The sequence below is a fragment of the Chenopodium quinoa genome, unplaced genomic scaffold, assembly GCF_001683475.1.
Source record: "Chenopodium quinoa cultivar QQ74 unplaced genomic scaffold, ASM168347v1, whole genome shotgun sequence".
NCBI classification, from domain to species: domain Eukaryota; kingdom Viridiplantae; phylum Streptophyta; class Magnoliopsida; order Caryophyllales; family Amaranthaceae; genus Chenopodium; species Chenopodium quinoa.
The window spans coordinates 4023261-4038579 of NW_018744813.1; the positions used below are offsets into that span (position 1 = coordinate 4023261).

At 43.1% G+C, this 15319-nt stretch overlaps 1 protein-coding gene across 1 annotated transcript; it reads left to right on the top strand.

The window, feature by feature from the left end:
• The first annotated feature begins 4026 nt into the window (after positions 1–4026).
• On the top strand, positions 4027–5254 carry LOC110703995 (ATP-dependent RNA helicase bel-like). Its single transcript, XM_021881793.1, has 3 exons — positions 4027–4324; positions 4413–4559; positions 4668–5254. The coding sequence occupies exons 1-3, from the start codon at positions 4027–4029 to the stop codon at positions 5252–5254; spliced, it is 1032 nt and encodes a 343-aa protein (XP_021737485.1).
• The last annotated feature ends 10065 nt before the right edge of the window (positions 5255–15319 follow it).

The window sequence follows — 15319 nt, forward strand, 5'->3', positions numbered from 1 at the left end:
GCGGCCAGCTACCTCTCGGCATCTCAGTACTAAAGCCACAGGCGGCCAAGTACGTCCTGTCCGAGAGCCACTCGAATCAGGGAATATAGCTTTGGGGGTGACTTCCTTAACCCCCATCTCGCTTTTTGTCTGGACGGCCACAGTAAAGAGGCCCCGGTAAAAAATCTCCTCTTGTGCCCGCCTAGGAACAGGCGGAAGGGCCTTCTTCCCAGCCAAGAGGCGTGGATACTGGGTCCCACGGTTGTACTGCTTGTTCCTTTGGGCGTTTGGGGAAGAGACTATGTAAAATTTGGTCCTCCAGTCCTTCCATTTGTTCTCTTCCCCCAGCGTCATCATGTACCGGTTGTGGCTGGTCAATGTAAACCAGCCAATCTCGCTTAGATTTGGGGTCCTTCTCAGATAATGCATGTGAGCAAACGCCTCGAAGCTAGGATCCACCTCCAGCATCTCACAGGCGGTAACGTAGCCCAAAATATTAACCCAAGAGTCGGGGGCTAGTTACTAGATACCAAGCTGGTACCCGTCCAAAATCTTCTCGACAACCGGATGGAGAGGGAGGCGAAGTCCTGCCTGGATGGCTGCCTCAAAGCAGCTAAGGTACTGGTCACCATAGACGGCCATTTCAGGCCAGGTGACCGTGTCAATAGCATCCGACACAGACAGAATAAAACCATGTCCCATGACATGGTCAGAAAAAAATTTGGGAAGATCGTACTTCATGATCTTCCGCCTGCCTTCTAGGACGTGCAGATAATAAGGCGCACGTTCATGCCGCCTGGAAGCAGACGACTCCTCCCAGCCCTCTCCCTTCTAAACGGAGAGGGACTCTCTGGTGGCTTTAAGGTTCGACTACGCCTCCTTCGTGTCGAGGGGTACGTAGTTGGAAGATGATGACGCAGAGTCATCATCAGAGTTCTCTTCGGGGTCGGGGGCCTGCTGGCTGGTGCTAGTAGTTTCCTCCCCAGCTCATCACCCGGCACCGATCCACTCGGCCCAGGGTTCTCATATTCGTCATTGCACTCCTCCAAAAATGAGTCATTTGGAGTGTTGACGGTGCTAGGGGATTCCCTACTTATCTTAGAGACAGGAGCCCTAATGGAGCTGTCAGAGAAGACAGTGTCACTGTCCGAATGGTACCAAGAACCATCCGTCCTATATCTCCTTGTCGTTTTCTTTGTTCTGGCCATCGTGTCCTGCAAAGGCATAGACACTGTCGGATTTGGAGATGTACTTAAAGGAATGTTCTCGAACGAGCATTCGACACTCCTAGTTCTTGATTCAGCCGTCCTCGGTGACCGGCTGATCGCTAATCTAGGTCGTGCTGGGTGCGTTTGGGAAAATATTTTTAATAAAGAAAAATGCAAAGAAATAAGTAAAGCAGAGATCAGGTGGTTACCTTAGAAGAAGGTAACGAGAGTCGTCTGTTTTGGGCGTTTGGTTGAGCAGGCGAACTAAGGGAACCGACTGTCGGATGCTCTGGAAGTCAAAGTCTTAGAAAGTAAGAGATTCAAGATTCTCCTAAAGATTCACGCAAGTGTGAATCCAAGGAGAATTCAACCTTTTATTTATAGAGGGGGTGAAAACCTAAGGTGAACACCCTAGATTCCCCAAAATAGTAAAAAGTAAATACTCGGCCAATAAGAGGCCGACACTTGTCACAGGCGTCATGTGCCAAGCACGTGACCCCTGTGAGGGGAAAATGTTTTGGATATTTTATGCCCGGCCAAGTGGCCCAACCAGAGCATGACATGTGTCACTTGAAGGGGTGCCACCTTGGACCTTCTAGATGGTGACACGTGTCAGGCAGATACTGCCTTAATTTGGGGTATTTGATGATCCGAAATTGACCAATAAGAGAGCAACACGTCTTGCCCTAAGAGACGCCCAAATGGCTTCTCTGGATGAGCGACACGTGTCCCTCAGATATCGCTTGTTTGCAGGTACAAGCGACCTATTTAGGCTTTCATTAGATTCCCTTGTGGAAAAAAAGATCAAGAGAAGACGACATTTGTCACTGATTAGGTGTTATTCTGTTATAATGTGATGCCTTTTGGTTTGAAGAATGCGAGTGCTACCTTCCAACGCATAATTAATACAATCTTCATTAATAAAATTGGGAGGATTATAGAGGCATACATTGACGATATGATTGTCAAATCCAAACAACAGGTGGATCACCTTGTTGACTTCCAAGAAAAATTCGCCACACTTAGGAAGCACAAGGTCATGCTTAATCCTAAAAAGTGTGTCTTTGGTGTTGAGTCTTGGAAGTTTCTTGGATTCCTTATTGAACAAAGTGGGATAGAGGCCAACCTTGAAAAAATACAAGCAATAATCAACATGCAGTCGCCCCGTACTATAAAGGAAGTAATCAACCGGTTGTTTAGCAGCCTTGGGAAGCTTTCTCAGTCGGTCAGGCGACAAGTGCATCTACTTCTTCCTAGCGACTAGGAAGAAGACTAGATTTGAATGGGGGGATGATTGGCTGAGGTAGCCTTCCAAAAGCTAAAAACTCATCTTCACTCTTTGCCAAGGTTGGTCAGCCCCTTGCCCAAAGAGGAACTTTATATGTATCTGGTTGTTTTAGATCATGCCCTTAGAGTCGTTCTCTTATCTGATAGAGACGGCATCCAGCTCCCGGTTTACATCATTAGCCACGTTCTTAGGAACGCAGAACTTCGTTACACCTGCTCTGACTCCCAATTAGTCGTTAGCCAGTACAATGGTGTTTATGAGGCTAACCATCCGGCTATGATCAAATACTTACAGGCTTCAAGCTTTGAGACGAGACAAGGAGAGCTATTCAAAGCAGGCTTTCTAAAGCCTCTTTCGAAGTGTGTTACCCTAGAAGGGGCAAGAAGTTCTTTATGAATTGCATGTCGGATACAGTGCCTCTCATATAGGCGGCAAATTCTTAGCTGTCAGGGCCAGGTGGCATTACTTTTAGCTTACCCTTGAGGCGGATGCTATGGAGATGGTTAAAAATGCGACAAGTGTAAAAAATTTGGCAAGCTAATCCATCGTTCGGCCACTGACCTGATAGTAATCCATAGTCCAGGCTCGTTTTCTAAATGGGCAATAGACATCCAGGGCCCATATACGGCTGCTCGAGGCTGTGGACTACTTTGCCAAATGGGTAGAGGTAGAGGCGGTCAAAAACATCAAGACAAAGGACGTCATTTCCTTCATCTTGAAGAGTATCATCACCCGTTTTAGGGTGCTTATGTCTATGGTTTTGACAATGGTCCTCAGTTTGAGACTCCTTAATTAAAGACTTGGTTAGGAGATTAGGTGCCCCCTAACTCTCTCACAACATGGGACCAAGTTACTATGGCGTTCTTGAGGAGGTTCTACAATCATAGGAACACTGTCGAAGCTTGGTATTTGATTCAAGGTTTTCACCAAAAGGGTGGTGAGTCTGTAAGTGCGGCTTGGGAACAATACAAAGAACTCTAACGCCAATGTTTACACCATGGGATACCCAAGTACCAACTCATTCACAATTTCTATGGAGGCCTCATACCTCAAGGAAGAACAAGCCTAGACGCCGCGGCCGGCGATCCAATCATGACTAAAGGAGAAGATGAAGTGGAATGTATCATAGAGGATACCGCTAAGCACTATGAAGATTGGTATAAAGGAGAAAGAGATGCTACTACTAGTAAAGGTGTCTATGCATTGGAGCAAGCCAACGCCATCAACAATCTCTCTACTCAAATCTCCAAAACGACCAAGCAAATGGATGACTTGATGAAAGAAAAGTCCAATTCTCATGGTAATATATCCCCTTCAACCAAGGGAGGCAATGGATGAACGCCCCTTCTTCTTCTTTTAATTCAAAGCCTCATGGATGTGTGTTTTGTGCTAATTGTGGAACCTATGATCATGATACCTCCCAATGTGTATATTCTTGTGAAGTTCAACCCCCTCCCGAAGAACATGATGATAATGTGGAAGATGTTAATGCTATGACTTTTGCTCCTCAAATGAGGAATATAAAGAACATGAGGCCAAACTCCAATTAAAATGGGGAATTGGAATCAAAGTGGAAACCGTGGTTGGAACCAAAGTGGTGGTGGTTATGATGACCAATATCATGGTGGGGGAGGCCCTTCCAATTTCAATGGAAGAGGCTACTCTAACCAAAGAGGGTATGGTAATCAAAACCAACAACCTAACTCCCGATACTACGACCATCAAAATCAAAATTTTACTGATCAAAGTAACATGGGAAGTAATCAGCAAAGTAATGTTCCTAACCAAGGCACCGGAGGCAATAGGGGTCAATATGTATCTAACTATTCCCAAACTATTAGGCCTCCGGGTTTCCATCAACCCCAACTTCAATTCCCCCACCTCAACAACCTCTTCAACTTGAAGCTCTTCCAAATGATCTCGTGATGCTAAACTAGATGCCTTATTGAAATTGCGTGAGGAGGATCAAAGGAGGCATGAAGAGGAACTAAAACGAACAAATGCTCATATGAAAATGCTTGAAACTCAAATAGCTCAACTTGCTTCTAACTCATCCCCTTCTTCTTCTTCTTCCACCATCCCAAGTAAAGGAGTCAACCCAAAACTTTTGTATGCCGTGACAACTAGGAGTGGGAAGGTAGTGGGGAGTGACCCTTTAGTGGAGGAAGAGCCTCAAGAATAAGTGGAATTAGAGAATGTCGGTGAGAGATCCAATGAGCCATTGAGTGTTGAGAAAGAAGAGGATGTTAAGGTTCCAAAGAAGAAGGAAGCTATCCCCTTGCCCCTAAATCGCCAACCTAGAGAGGAAAAGCTACCCTTTCCACAACGATTTGTGAGAGCTAAGCTTGATGCCCAATATGGGAAGTTTTTGGATGTGATAAAGAATTTGCATGTTTGTCTTCCCTTTATTGATGCTATGAAACAAATTCCCCACTATTCCAAATTCTTGAAGGAACTTTTGAGTGGGAGAAGGGAGTGTGAAACGGTGAGCTTGACCGCCAATTGTAGTGCCATTCTTTCCAATAAGCTTCCTACAAAGTTGAATGATCCGGGTAGTTTCTCTATCCCTTGTTCCATTAATGGTGTCGAGTTTGACAAGGCATTATGTTATTTAGGAGCAAGCGTGAGTCCTATGACCTATTCTTTCTACCAAAAGCTTAGTATAGGAACCCTTTCACCCACAAATGTTACTCTCCAACTAGCGGACCGTTCTACCAAGTTTCCCATGGGTAAAATTGAGGACATTTCCCGTGGACTTTTATGTGCTAGAGATGGATGAGGATGAGAGGATTCCTATAATTTTTGTTAGGCCATTTCTAGCTACTTCTAGAGCAATTATCGATGTGAAAGAGAGTAAGATGACCCTAAAAATTGATAAAGATTAAATTGAGTTTGATTTGAATAGTGTCATGCAACAACCTTCCTCAAGTAGTGAATGTTTAGAGTTGATGTTTAGGGTAAAAATTACCCTAGACAGGTGTCCCAATAAGTGAAGGCCACGTGTCAAGACCAGGCTGACCCAAGTGGCCCCCTAGCCATCTGACACGTGACTCCTTCAGATAGATTCTAAAGTGGCAGCCTTCAAGGGCCCAAATCCCAAGAAAATGCTGTAATTTGTCGTAGCCCACTAAAATCTAGGTCAAGTGACCTAGATAGGGGCACTCCTACCAATGACCCTATAAATAGGGAAATATTTCCCCATTTTGGGGGACACATTCAATAATTTATTACACCTACTTTTTCTCTCATAAGAGAAACACCTAACCTTGGAATCCAAGCAGATCCCCACCTAAATTTCTCCACTCTTTATTCTCTTTCAAGTTACTAACTTGATCTTTGGAGGCGGGGATCCACCACCCGAAGTCTCTGTTGTTTTTGCAGTTACAGCTCAGCCGGGCCAAACATTGTAACGTAACTCTCCTGAGGGACAAAAACACCAAAAACATTTGGCGCCGTCTGTAGGGAGAGTACCTCAAGATGGTTCAAAAGTTTGTACCACCTCATGAGCGTCCAGTAAACGAACCGGAAATATTTACTAACCAAGAGGATGACGATCCTTAGTTCGAAACTTATGTAGCTAGTGATGGCTCTCTGATAACCAAGCGCATCCGGGCCAGAGACACTCTAGAGTGGGGTGCCAGCCAGGCGGGTACAAACCGACCCCCCTGGACAACTAGAAGGGGAAACCCATATGACCAGTGGATCCGCTCTTGTTACTCGAGACAAACTCATGAAATTCATGAATAGTTTCAAGGGTGAAATTAAGGATCCGATCACCAAGATCCGGGCTGGCTCAAGCAGGGGTCAGTCGGCAAGGAAGATTCCTCTAGAGAAGGGGAAGTCAGTCAGAGATAGGCAGCCAACTCTGCATCCAAACGAGAAGGCAGCCGAGACCATTGATTGGTCCAAGATTCTTCTGCCTAAGAGGAACACAAACACTACCCGCTGGACTGAACAGCCGGTGGGAAACAAAAAATCAACTCTTGATGCCCGGGAGGCAATCACCCGCAAGAGGAATCAATAGTTGTCTTAGTCACCTTCTACATCAAGCTTCCCAGACAGCTTTAAGAATACATCTACAAGGAATGTGCAATCCTTGCATAAGAGCCATACAGGCGGTAATACCGTCCATTCTGGCTCTCAGATGATTGGGAATGCAATATATGTACCACCTCTGGTCTACTGTCCGTATTCTCCTCATTTCATGCAGCCGGCCCTCTTCGGAGGTTAGGCGGCATACAACAATGTCAAGCCACTAGACTGGCAGCTTCGTCTTCTCCGCCTAGGTGAAGAACCTTCTGCGTTCACCTGGGAAATAACCGAGGCGGCATAGCCGGCCATGGTTAAAAATGTGTTGGTAGGTACCTATGACGGTACCTCCAAGCCGGAAAATCACCTCATGGCTTACGCCAACCTCATGTATTTATAGGGGTTGGATGATGCCACTTGGTGTCGATGCTTTCCGGCTACATTGAAGGGCATCGCCAAACAATGGTATGGCAACTTGCCAGCCGACTCCATCGATAGTTTCAAGAAGCTTGCCTTCTTGTTTACTTCCAACTTCTTAATGAACATCCCTACGAAGAAAAAAAGTCATGACTTGAGCACCATTAAGCAGGGAGAGAGAGAAGGATTGCGCTCCTACGTTAGGCGGTTCAATCTTATCAAAATTCAGATTTAAGGACTGTCTGACCAGGTAGCTTTTAAAGACTTCTTTAAGGGTCAGAGAGACGGGTTGACCTTTAAGTTTGACCTTGTCAAAAAAGGGGCTTTTACTTTGCAGCCGACCGTGAGGAAGGCGGAAAGCTAAATTCAAGCAACCGACCTCTGCTCGCCTGGTAGCCAGTCGGACTCCAAGAATTCTGATAAGCAAAAAGACAGTCGGCTTGCTCAGCCGGCCAAGAAAAAAGATGAGAGTCAAAAAGAGAAAAAAAGTCTGGGCGGTGAGTGATTCTCACAAGCCGTCCCAGAAGAAAAAGAAATAATTTAAATCGTACGTCCCCAGGTACAAGTTTAACAAGGACTGCAACTCCATCCTCATGGAGATCAAGGACCGGCTGTCTTTAGAGAAGCCGAATCCAATGAAAAATTCCATTCAATCAAGGAACAAAAATAAATTCTACCAATACCATGAGGAAGTTGGCCATGACACCAACGACTACTTCAGCCTTCAACGGGAGTTGGACCGTCTGGCCGACAAAGGGATGTTAAAGTCCTACATTTCTAAGTCGAAATGGACTAATAAGAAGAACCCTGGGCAGTCATCTAAGACACCCCAGTCTGCTAGTAGCTCGGACACCGATAAGGAGCTGGTCTACACCATAGAAGGCGGGTTCTCATGCGGTGACCCTACCATCCGGGGCACCAAGAGCCATCTTCAAAAAGATGGACAATGATGATGATGATGATCAGGCAGCAGCTAGATTCTCCTTCCCAGACCTTCTGATCACTGAGAAGAATAAAGGCACTGTCCGTCGTTCGCATGATGATCCGGTTGTCATTGAATGTAAGGTCGCCAACCAGCTGGTTGCTCGAATCCTTATTGACACCGGCAGCTCGTCGGACATCATCAGTCTCCGGTGCTTGCAAAAGCAGAAATACGACCTCAGCAGCATGCATCCGGTTACCCACCCCTTGGTTGGTTTTGGGGGTGGGATGGTTTACCTAGTCGATAGGATTGACTTACCTATCCAGTTGGGTGAAAAAGGAGAAGGACGACACCTGGTCGTCAAATTCTTGGTCGTTGAGGAATTAACCGCCTATAACATTAGGTTGTCCAACCCTCAACGAAGCCAATGCTGTAATCATCATTTCTCTCATGCTCATTAAGTATGAGAAGGATGATGGCTCTATTGGTTTCTTGAATGGGGATCAAAAGACGGCCCAGGAGTGCTACCTCCCAGCCGTCAAGGATATTGTGGCCCCAAACGGCCAAGGGCAGGAACCATTAGACCTAGACAATGTCAAGGACGCCGCCCCAACCCCACCGGCAGCCGGGAAGAAAAGAAAGGCATCGTAGCTGGTGGAGGTGAAGAAAGAGAAAAAATAGCAATCACTCATCGGGGAACGGTCAGATGAGATCCGTCCCCAACCGGCTGGAGAACATATTGATATACCTCTGGACGACAGCCGTCCAGAGCTTACTGTTAAGGTTGGGACGGCTACTTATGCTAAGCTAGATGTAGACCTGCACCAATTGCTAAAAGAATTTAAAGACATTTTGGCCATTGAAGTGGAAGAGATGTCAGGCGTTAGCCCGGATCTTGCTGTCCACAAAGTTGCGTGGATCAAAAAAAGAAGCCCATCCGGCAAAATAAAAGAAATCACGACGAGGAAAGAAGTCAGGCGCAGCTGCCGAAGTAAAAAACTGCTAGATGCTGGGTTCATTCGGCCATGCAATTTCCCCGACTAGGTGGCGAATGTTGTGCTTGTAAAGAAGTCGAATGGTACCTGGCGTATGCGTGTTGATTACACAGACCTCAACAAGGCATGTCCAAAGGACAATTATCCGCTTCCAAAGATCGACAATCTGGTCGATTCTATAGCCGGGCGTGCCTTGATGAGTTTTATGGATGCCTACTTCGGCTTCCATCAGATACCCCTATGGAAAAAAGATCAAGAGAAGACGGTCTTCGTCACTGATCATGGGTTATTCTGTTACACTGTGATGCCGTTTGGCTTGAAAAATGCGCCAGCTACATTCCAACGGATGATTAATACGGTCTTCATTAATCAAATTGGGAGGAATGTGGAGGCATACATTTTTGACATGATAGTCAAATCCATGAAGCAGGTGGATCACCTTGCTGATCTCCGAGAAACCTTCACCACACTCAGGCGGCATAAGGTCATGTTAAATCCTAAGAAATGCGTCTTTAGTGTTGAGTCTGGGAAGTTTCTCGGATTCCTAATTGATCAAAGGGGGATAGAGGCTAACCTTGAGAAGATACAAGCCGTAATTGACATGAAGTCACCCCGCACTGTTAAGGAAGTACAAAGACTAACCGGTTGCCTGGCGGCATTGGGGAGGTTCCTCAGCCGGTCAGGTGACAAATGCCTTTACTTTTTCCAAGCAATCAGGAAGAAGACCAGATTTGAATAGGGAGATGATGTTGAGGCGGCTTTTCAAAAGCTGAAAGAGTGGTGAAGGATAATTAGGTCGTTGGACTAACTACCCTCAACCAAACAATATTTATAAACCTACACCTACACTAAACAAGTTTAGTGGTAAGTAGAGGGTCGAACCACGGAGACGACATAAACACTATCAACACCACCACCAATTAAGCTAGGTCAAAGAGATAGGATGGATAGAACAATAAACAAAATGAGATTAATATTAAGTTAAACTAACACCAAGGGAGAGGGTCAAACATGACAATGATCTTCAATAAAGTTAGGCAATGGAAATGAGTTTACATGCAAACCAAATATCTCATATAAGGCAATACCAACAATACCATCTAACCACCTATCGGGGTCAAAGGCTTTCCCAACTTAACACATGCTCATACTATCGTCATAAGCTGTGAAAGTTAAGGTTTTTGCATAGAATCGATCACCTAATGGATATCCCTAAGTTACACTATCGTCATAACTTAGTTCAATCCACCCAATTACAACATATGATTGGCCATTCACATGGAGTAATTAGTAAAACATGGTTACAAGGTGTATTTAATCACATATAACCAACATTTGTCTAGCCTAATACATTCAAGATTCACCACATGCTATCACCAATCCCTTAGTAAAGGGAATTACTCACTAATCATGAACAACTAGCACAAAACCCAACAAGAAGAACAAAGAGAAGCAATTAAACTAAACAACTACTCTAATCAAGCAAGAAATTAAGAAAGAACAATAAATGAGATTAAGTTTAGAATGCTCATTGAAGTATTGAAAAGGAATCCAAAACAATGTCACTTTGCATCTTCATCTTCTTCAATCCACCATTGAAGCTCTTCACTTTCTCTCTCTAAAATACCCTAAATTACTCTTAATCTACATTACAAAGTATAAAAACAAAGATTAAAACTAAATCTAAGCCTAATTTATGTGAAGATTGATGGAGAGATGTTAGGGTTTAACCCCTCAAAGAGGAGAGAGAAAACCCCAAAGAAACCCACAATCCCCCCCTTTTCAAAAAGAGGAGAGGAAGAAGAGTTTAAAAGACCCGTAGCTGCTCGTGCGCGCCCGCGATATTTGCCTGCGCGCCCGCGCACTGGGATTGGCCTGGCAGCGACATTCATTTTCAAACGGCTATAACTTCTGTTCTAGGAGGCTTCTGTGGGCGTGCGACCTACCGCTGGAAAGCTCTTTAAGTCTAGTTTTTTAATGCAACTTGAATCACCTCAATCCAATTTGTAGATCAAAAGTTATGGCTAAAAGAGTGAACAAAGGTTAGTTTTAGAGTTCAGGCCCTTGAGCGCCCGCACCTATCTTAGGAGCGCCCGCGCCTATCTTAGGAGCGCCCGCGCCTATCTTAGGAGCGCCCGCGCCTAAACCGCGCCCAAATCGCGCCTACATTCTGCCTCCAATATTTTCGACCCCAATGTTAGGCACGCCCGCGCTGGGTTTGGCGCGCCCGCGCCATTCTGGAAGCGCGACCCGCGCTGTCCGCATGGCCTTGCTTGCTTGCTCCTTAACTTCCTTTGTAGCTCTTCAAATGAACTCCAATTCTCCAAGCTCTTCATTCTCTCAAAATCAACTCCAAAAGCCTACAAAACACGAGGAAAAGCACAAAAACATAATAAAGAGAGAAACGGAGCAAAAGGGGTACAAACAAGGGACAAACGTAGAAAAATACCGCGATTAGAGGATCTAAATAGTGGCATAAATGCCACTTATCAAATTCCCCCACACTTGCCTCTTGCTTGTCCTCAAGCAAGAACTAAAGCAGAAACAAAAAGAAAGAAAAAGGATCTAATAACACTAAAAGGAGAGGGGTGAAAAAGAATATACACTAACTCACTTTCGTAGGAATCACGGTTGTTTTTAGCGTAAACAACAAGCCATTTAAACCTCAAAGTCGCCTATGAGGACGAGTGTGCTCTCGTAAGGGTTTCCAAAGAGTTTAACCCATAACTCTACACATAAAGCAACACAAACAAGGCAATGCATAGACAAATAAAATAAACACAGAAACAAGACGTTCTTGGTGGACTTTTTTCGAACGAAACAAGCACCAATGAATGCACAACTTTCTAAACAAATAAGGGTATGCACGTTCCAAGATGTTTAGGGTTGAAAGAAACATAGACTAAGCTAAGCATAGAGAACTAAGAGCCGTACAATTCACCTTTCATCCCAAACTAGCTAGCCGCGTTCTCTCCACTAGCTTCAAGTCAAGCATTAGGTGGGCTTCTCATGGTTCCTCGAAGGAACCGAAAAAAGATAAAGAAATGAAAACGATGAGAAGGTTATCCCGACGTCTTGGCTATGCACTCTCTCTCTATAAGCTTGACAACTATCTTCCTCCATCGATAAAGACTAAACTCTATAGGGTCTAAAGGTCTTTTATTGGTTGTAAGGGTATGCTTGGGGTGTAAGGTGGGAAAAATTTTGAAAAATTTAAAAATTTGGTGGTATTCCCCCACACTTATTCAATAAACACACACTAACAAAACTAAGAAACAGGACTCCCCCACACTTGAACGGAGCATTGTCCTCAATGCTCAAACACGAGGGATATGAAGTTTTTTTTTTTTTTTTTTTTTTTTTTTTTTTTATTTTTTGGTCCTTACCTTATTTGAGTAAGGACGGATTATCATAAGCATTTTCTCTTATTTCACTGAATAGAATCACAGTTTACTCACTTGCTTGACCAAAGAACTACAACTTTCTCATTTGCGTTCAAAATCAACACAAAATAATTCTCAAACCAACATGCTTCACATAAACAAAAGGTTTAGGGGAACAAAAGGTCATTCGGTTGTAATGTGGCTCAAAATCAAGAAAGGGAAATAGGCTCAAAGGGTTAGCAAGAGGGGCAAATTTAAAAGAAAACTAATTTTGTAACAAAACAAAAAGAAGGATAAGAAAATGAAAAATGCCTATGTCCTCCCTTAAAGGGTTCGGTCACGATCTCGGGTAGATAGAAGTCAAACTCTGGATTGAAAAATTCATAACCAAGGATCCAAATATGCCACTCAACAAAGTTGATGAAGGCTAGAACAAATAAACCTCACACGGGATTTGTATAGCAATTACCGACCTAAGGGGTTCATATCCACCATGGAGAGCGACACCGTCTTACCACAACCATGGATTAAGGCTACAAGTATCCCAAAGTTCTTAAAACCGCTACCTTAGCATTAAAATATGTTTAACTCAACCCAAAACACTCTCAAACCGTGCATACCATTACCAATTAGGAAGGAAAACATTCAAGGACACAAGTTCAAAGTAGTAAGACCAAAACAAGAACGGATCAAAACACATATGCAAACTTGCCTTGTTTTCAAAGGAAAAGACGCTATACAAACAAATATTCACAAAACGAGAACAACTTGAGAATGTATATACAAATTGCGCTAGAAGAGAGCATGATCAACGACAAAGCCATGCATACCAAAAGTCAAGTCAATAAGGCACTCATGGCCATCCAAATATAGAATAACCAAAGTCAAAAATAAACCTTGGTATGTATGGGGGGTAAATCAAGCAATCAAGAGACCAAGAAAGGGAAGAAGGAAACAACAAAACCACAAACATTTATCTTTCAAACCATATGACAATAAAAGGGTAAAGCAACAAAAGAGAGGAGATGGAAAGAGTGAACCAAAATGTTAGGTGGGTGTAGAAACCCGCAAATTAAGTCATTTTCCTCATTTCCATTAAATTGCTCTTCTTTTATGCTTCAACTTCCATTTACAAATATTCCTTGGTTTGCTACTTCTTATGGTTCTCGGTCCAAGGTCATGCGCAAAAGTATAGACATCAAGTACCTATATACAAAGATAAACAAGAGGAAAACAAAATTAAAAGATATAAAAGAACAGTAAAAGCAATATAAACACGGGTTACTTCCCGAGAAAGTCTTGTTTAAGGTCCAAGATTGACCTTATTAGTAAATAACCGGACAAAGAACGCAAAAGCTTGTCATATGCATCGGAAAATATTTCATGAAAAAGAGCATAAGTGATGCTCATATGACAAGCAAGCACAAAGTTGAAAGAAACTCTATGCTTGAGGGGAGGGGGAAAAGAAAAATAAAAAGAATCAAAAGAAAAATCAAAAGAAAAATTAAAATAAGAAAAAGAAAAAGAGGGAACAAACTCATTTAGTTGCATTTTGGAAGGTGAAAGCTCATCATTGAAATCAAAAGTAAGGTCATGGTGGTATAGAGAGGCAAGGGGGTCCTCAATTGGTTTATTTTTAAGAAAATATGGTAGTGAGATGGGAAAAGAAGGAATATTGCTAAACTTCCTTGAAAAAGGGATGTAAGTTGAAGGGGTTTGAATTGGGATCGCACTCACCACCTCAATTACACCACCTAGCATTGAATCACAAGCTTTCTCTTCCAACTCATCTTCAATACCCTCAAAGATTTTCGATGTATTCTCAATCACCAATTGGGATATTTCACTCTCAACAAGAGCATGATCATCATTGTTAACATTCCCCAAGTCACCATGAATGAACATCGGTATCTCATCATCACCTAAACCAAACTTTTCTCTAAGCAACCTCAAATCAATGTTTAATTGCATCAATTTTGTATCGTCAATGGGTTGCGAAGAGTTTTGAGGCTCAAATTGGGTGGAGGGGTTGGTATTCACGAAGTCATGAAAAATCTCACCATCCATACTCCCTCCATCACTTTCAAAATCATCATCCTCAATCACATTCTCAAATTCCAAATGAGTTGTCTCACTCTCTTGATTACCCTTAGGCTCACTCAAATGGGAGGAGGGAGAAGAAGGAAAGGCATCCTCTTGGGATGAGGCTAGTTGGGAAATTTTACTTTCCATCATTTTAATCCAAGCTTCCCTTTCATTCCTCTCTTCATCTTGTTTTCTCATAAACTCCTTAAGCATCTCCATACACTCTTCTTCCTTCGATCTCCCCACTGAATTACCCTCACAAAAAGGCTCATTAGACACATAGGGGAACTCATTAGGAATCGTGTATGAAAAAGGAAAGGAAGATGAAGAATTATGCATTTGAGAATTTGGGGTGTGTGAAGCATCATTGGAATTCATGCATATAATTGATGAACATTGAAAAATATCATGAACATTATCAACATTGGGATGCATCTCATCACAATTAGCATACAAAAGGGAAGGGTTGCCATCATGCATCAAGGAATCATCATGGGGAACATAAGAATCATCATTAGAGTTTATGCAAGAGTTAGAAAAATCACGACAATTATCATAATTATCTTGCTCATTGCTATCCCGAGCAAACCACAAATAGAAATCCCAAGCCTCATCCGAAGATGTGGCTCGAAATTCACCATTAAATATGTTTTCAACCACCCCCCTAGTGTACTCATTTAAACCCCAATAAATTATCTCACAAGACTCCCATAAAGTACAACCAAGGTAATTAGAGAAGTCTTCAAACCTATTAAAGTATACCCAAAAGGGCTCATATTCAAATTGAGGCAAAGAAGGACATGACATTTCATTTTGGACAAATTGATCCATGACTCAATGAGGCAAAACAAATAGCAACCAAATAAGAAAGCTCCAATATTTTTGGAATTTCCTTTTTTTTCTTTTCTTTTTTTTTAAAACAAAAAATAAACAAAGAGAAAAGAAAATATTCGCAAAGACCTAGACTCAATAAGGTAATACAACAATAATGGAAGCCGTCCCCGGCAACGGCG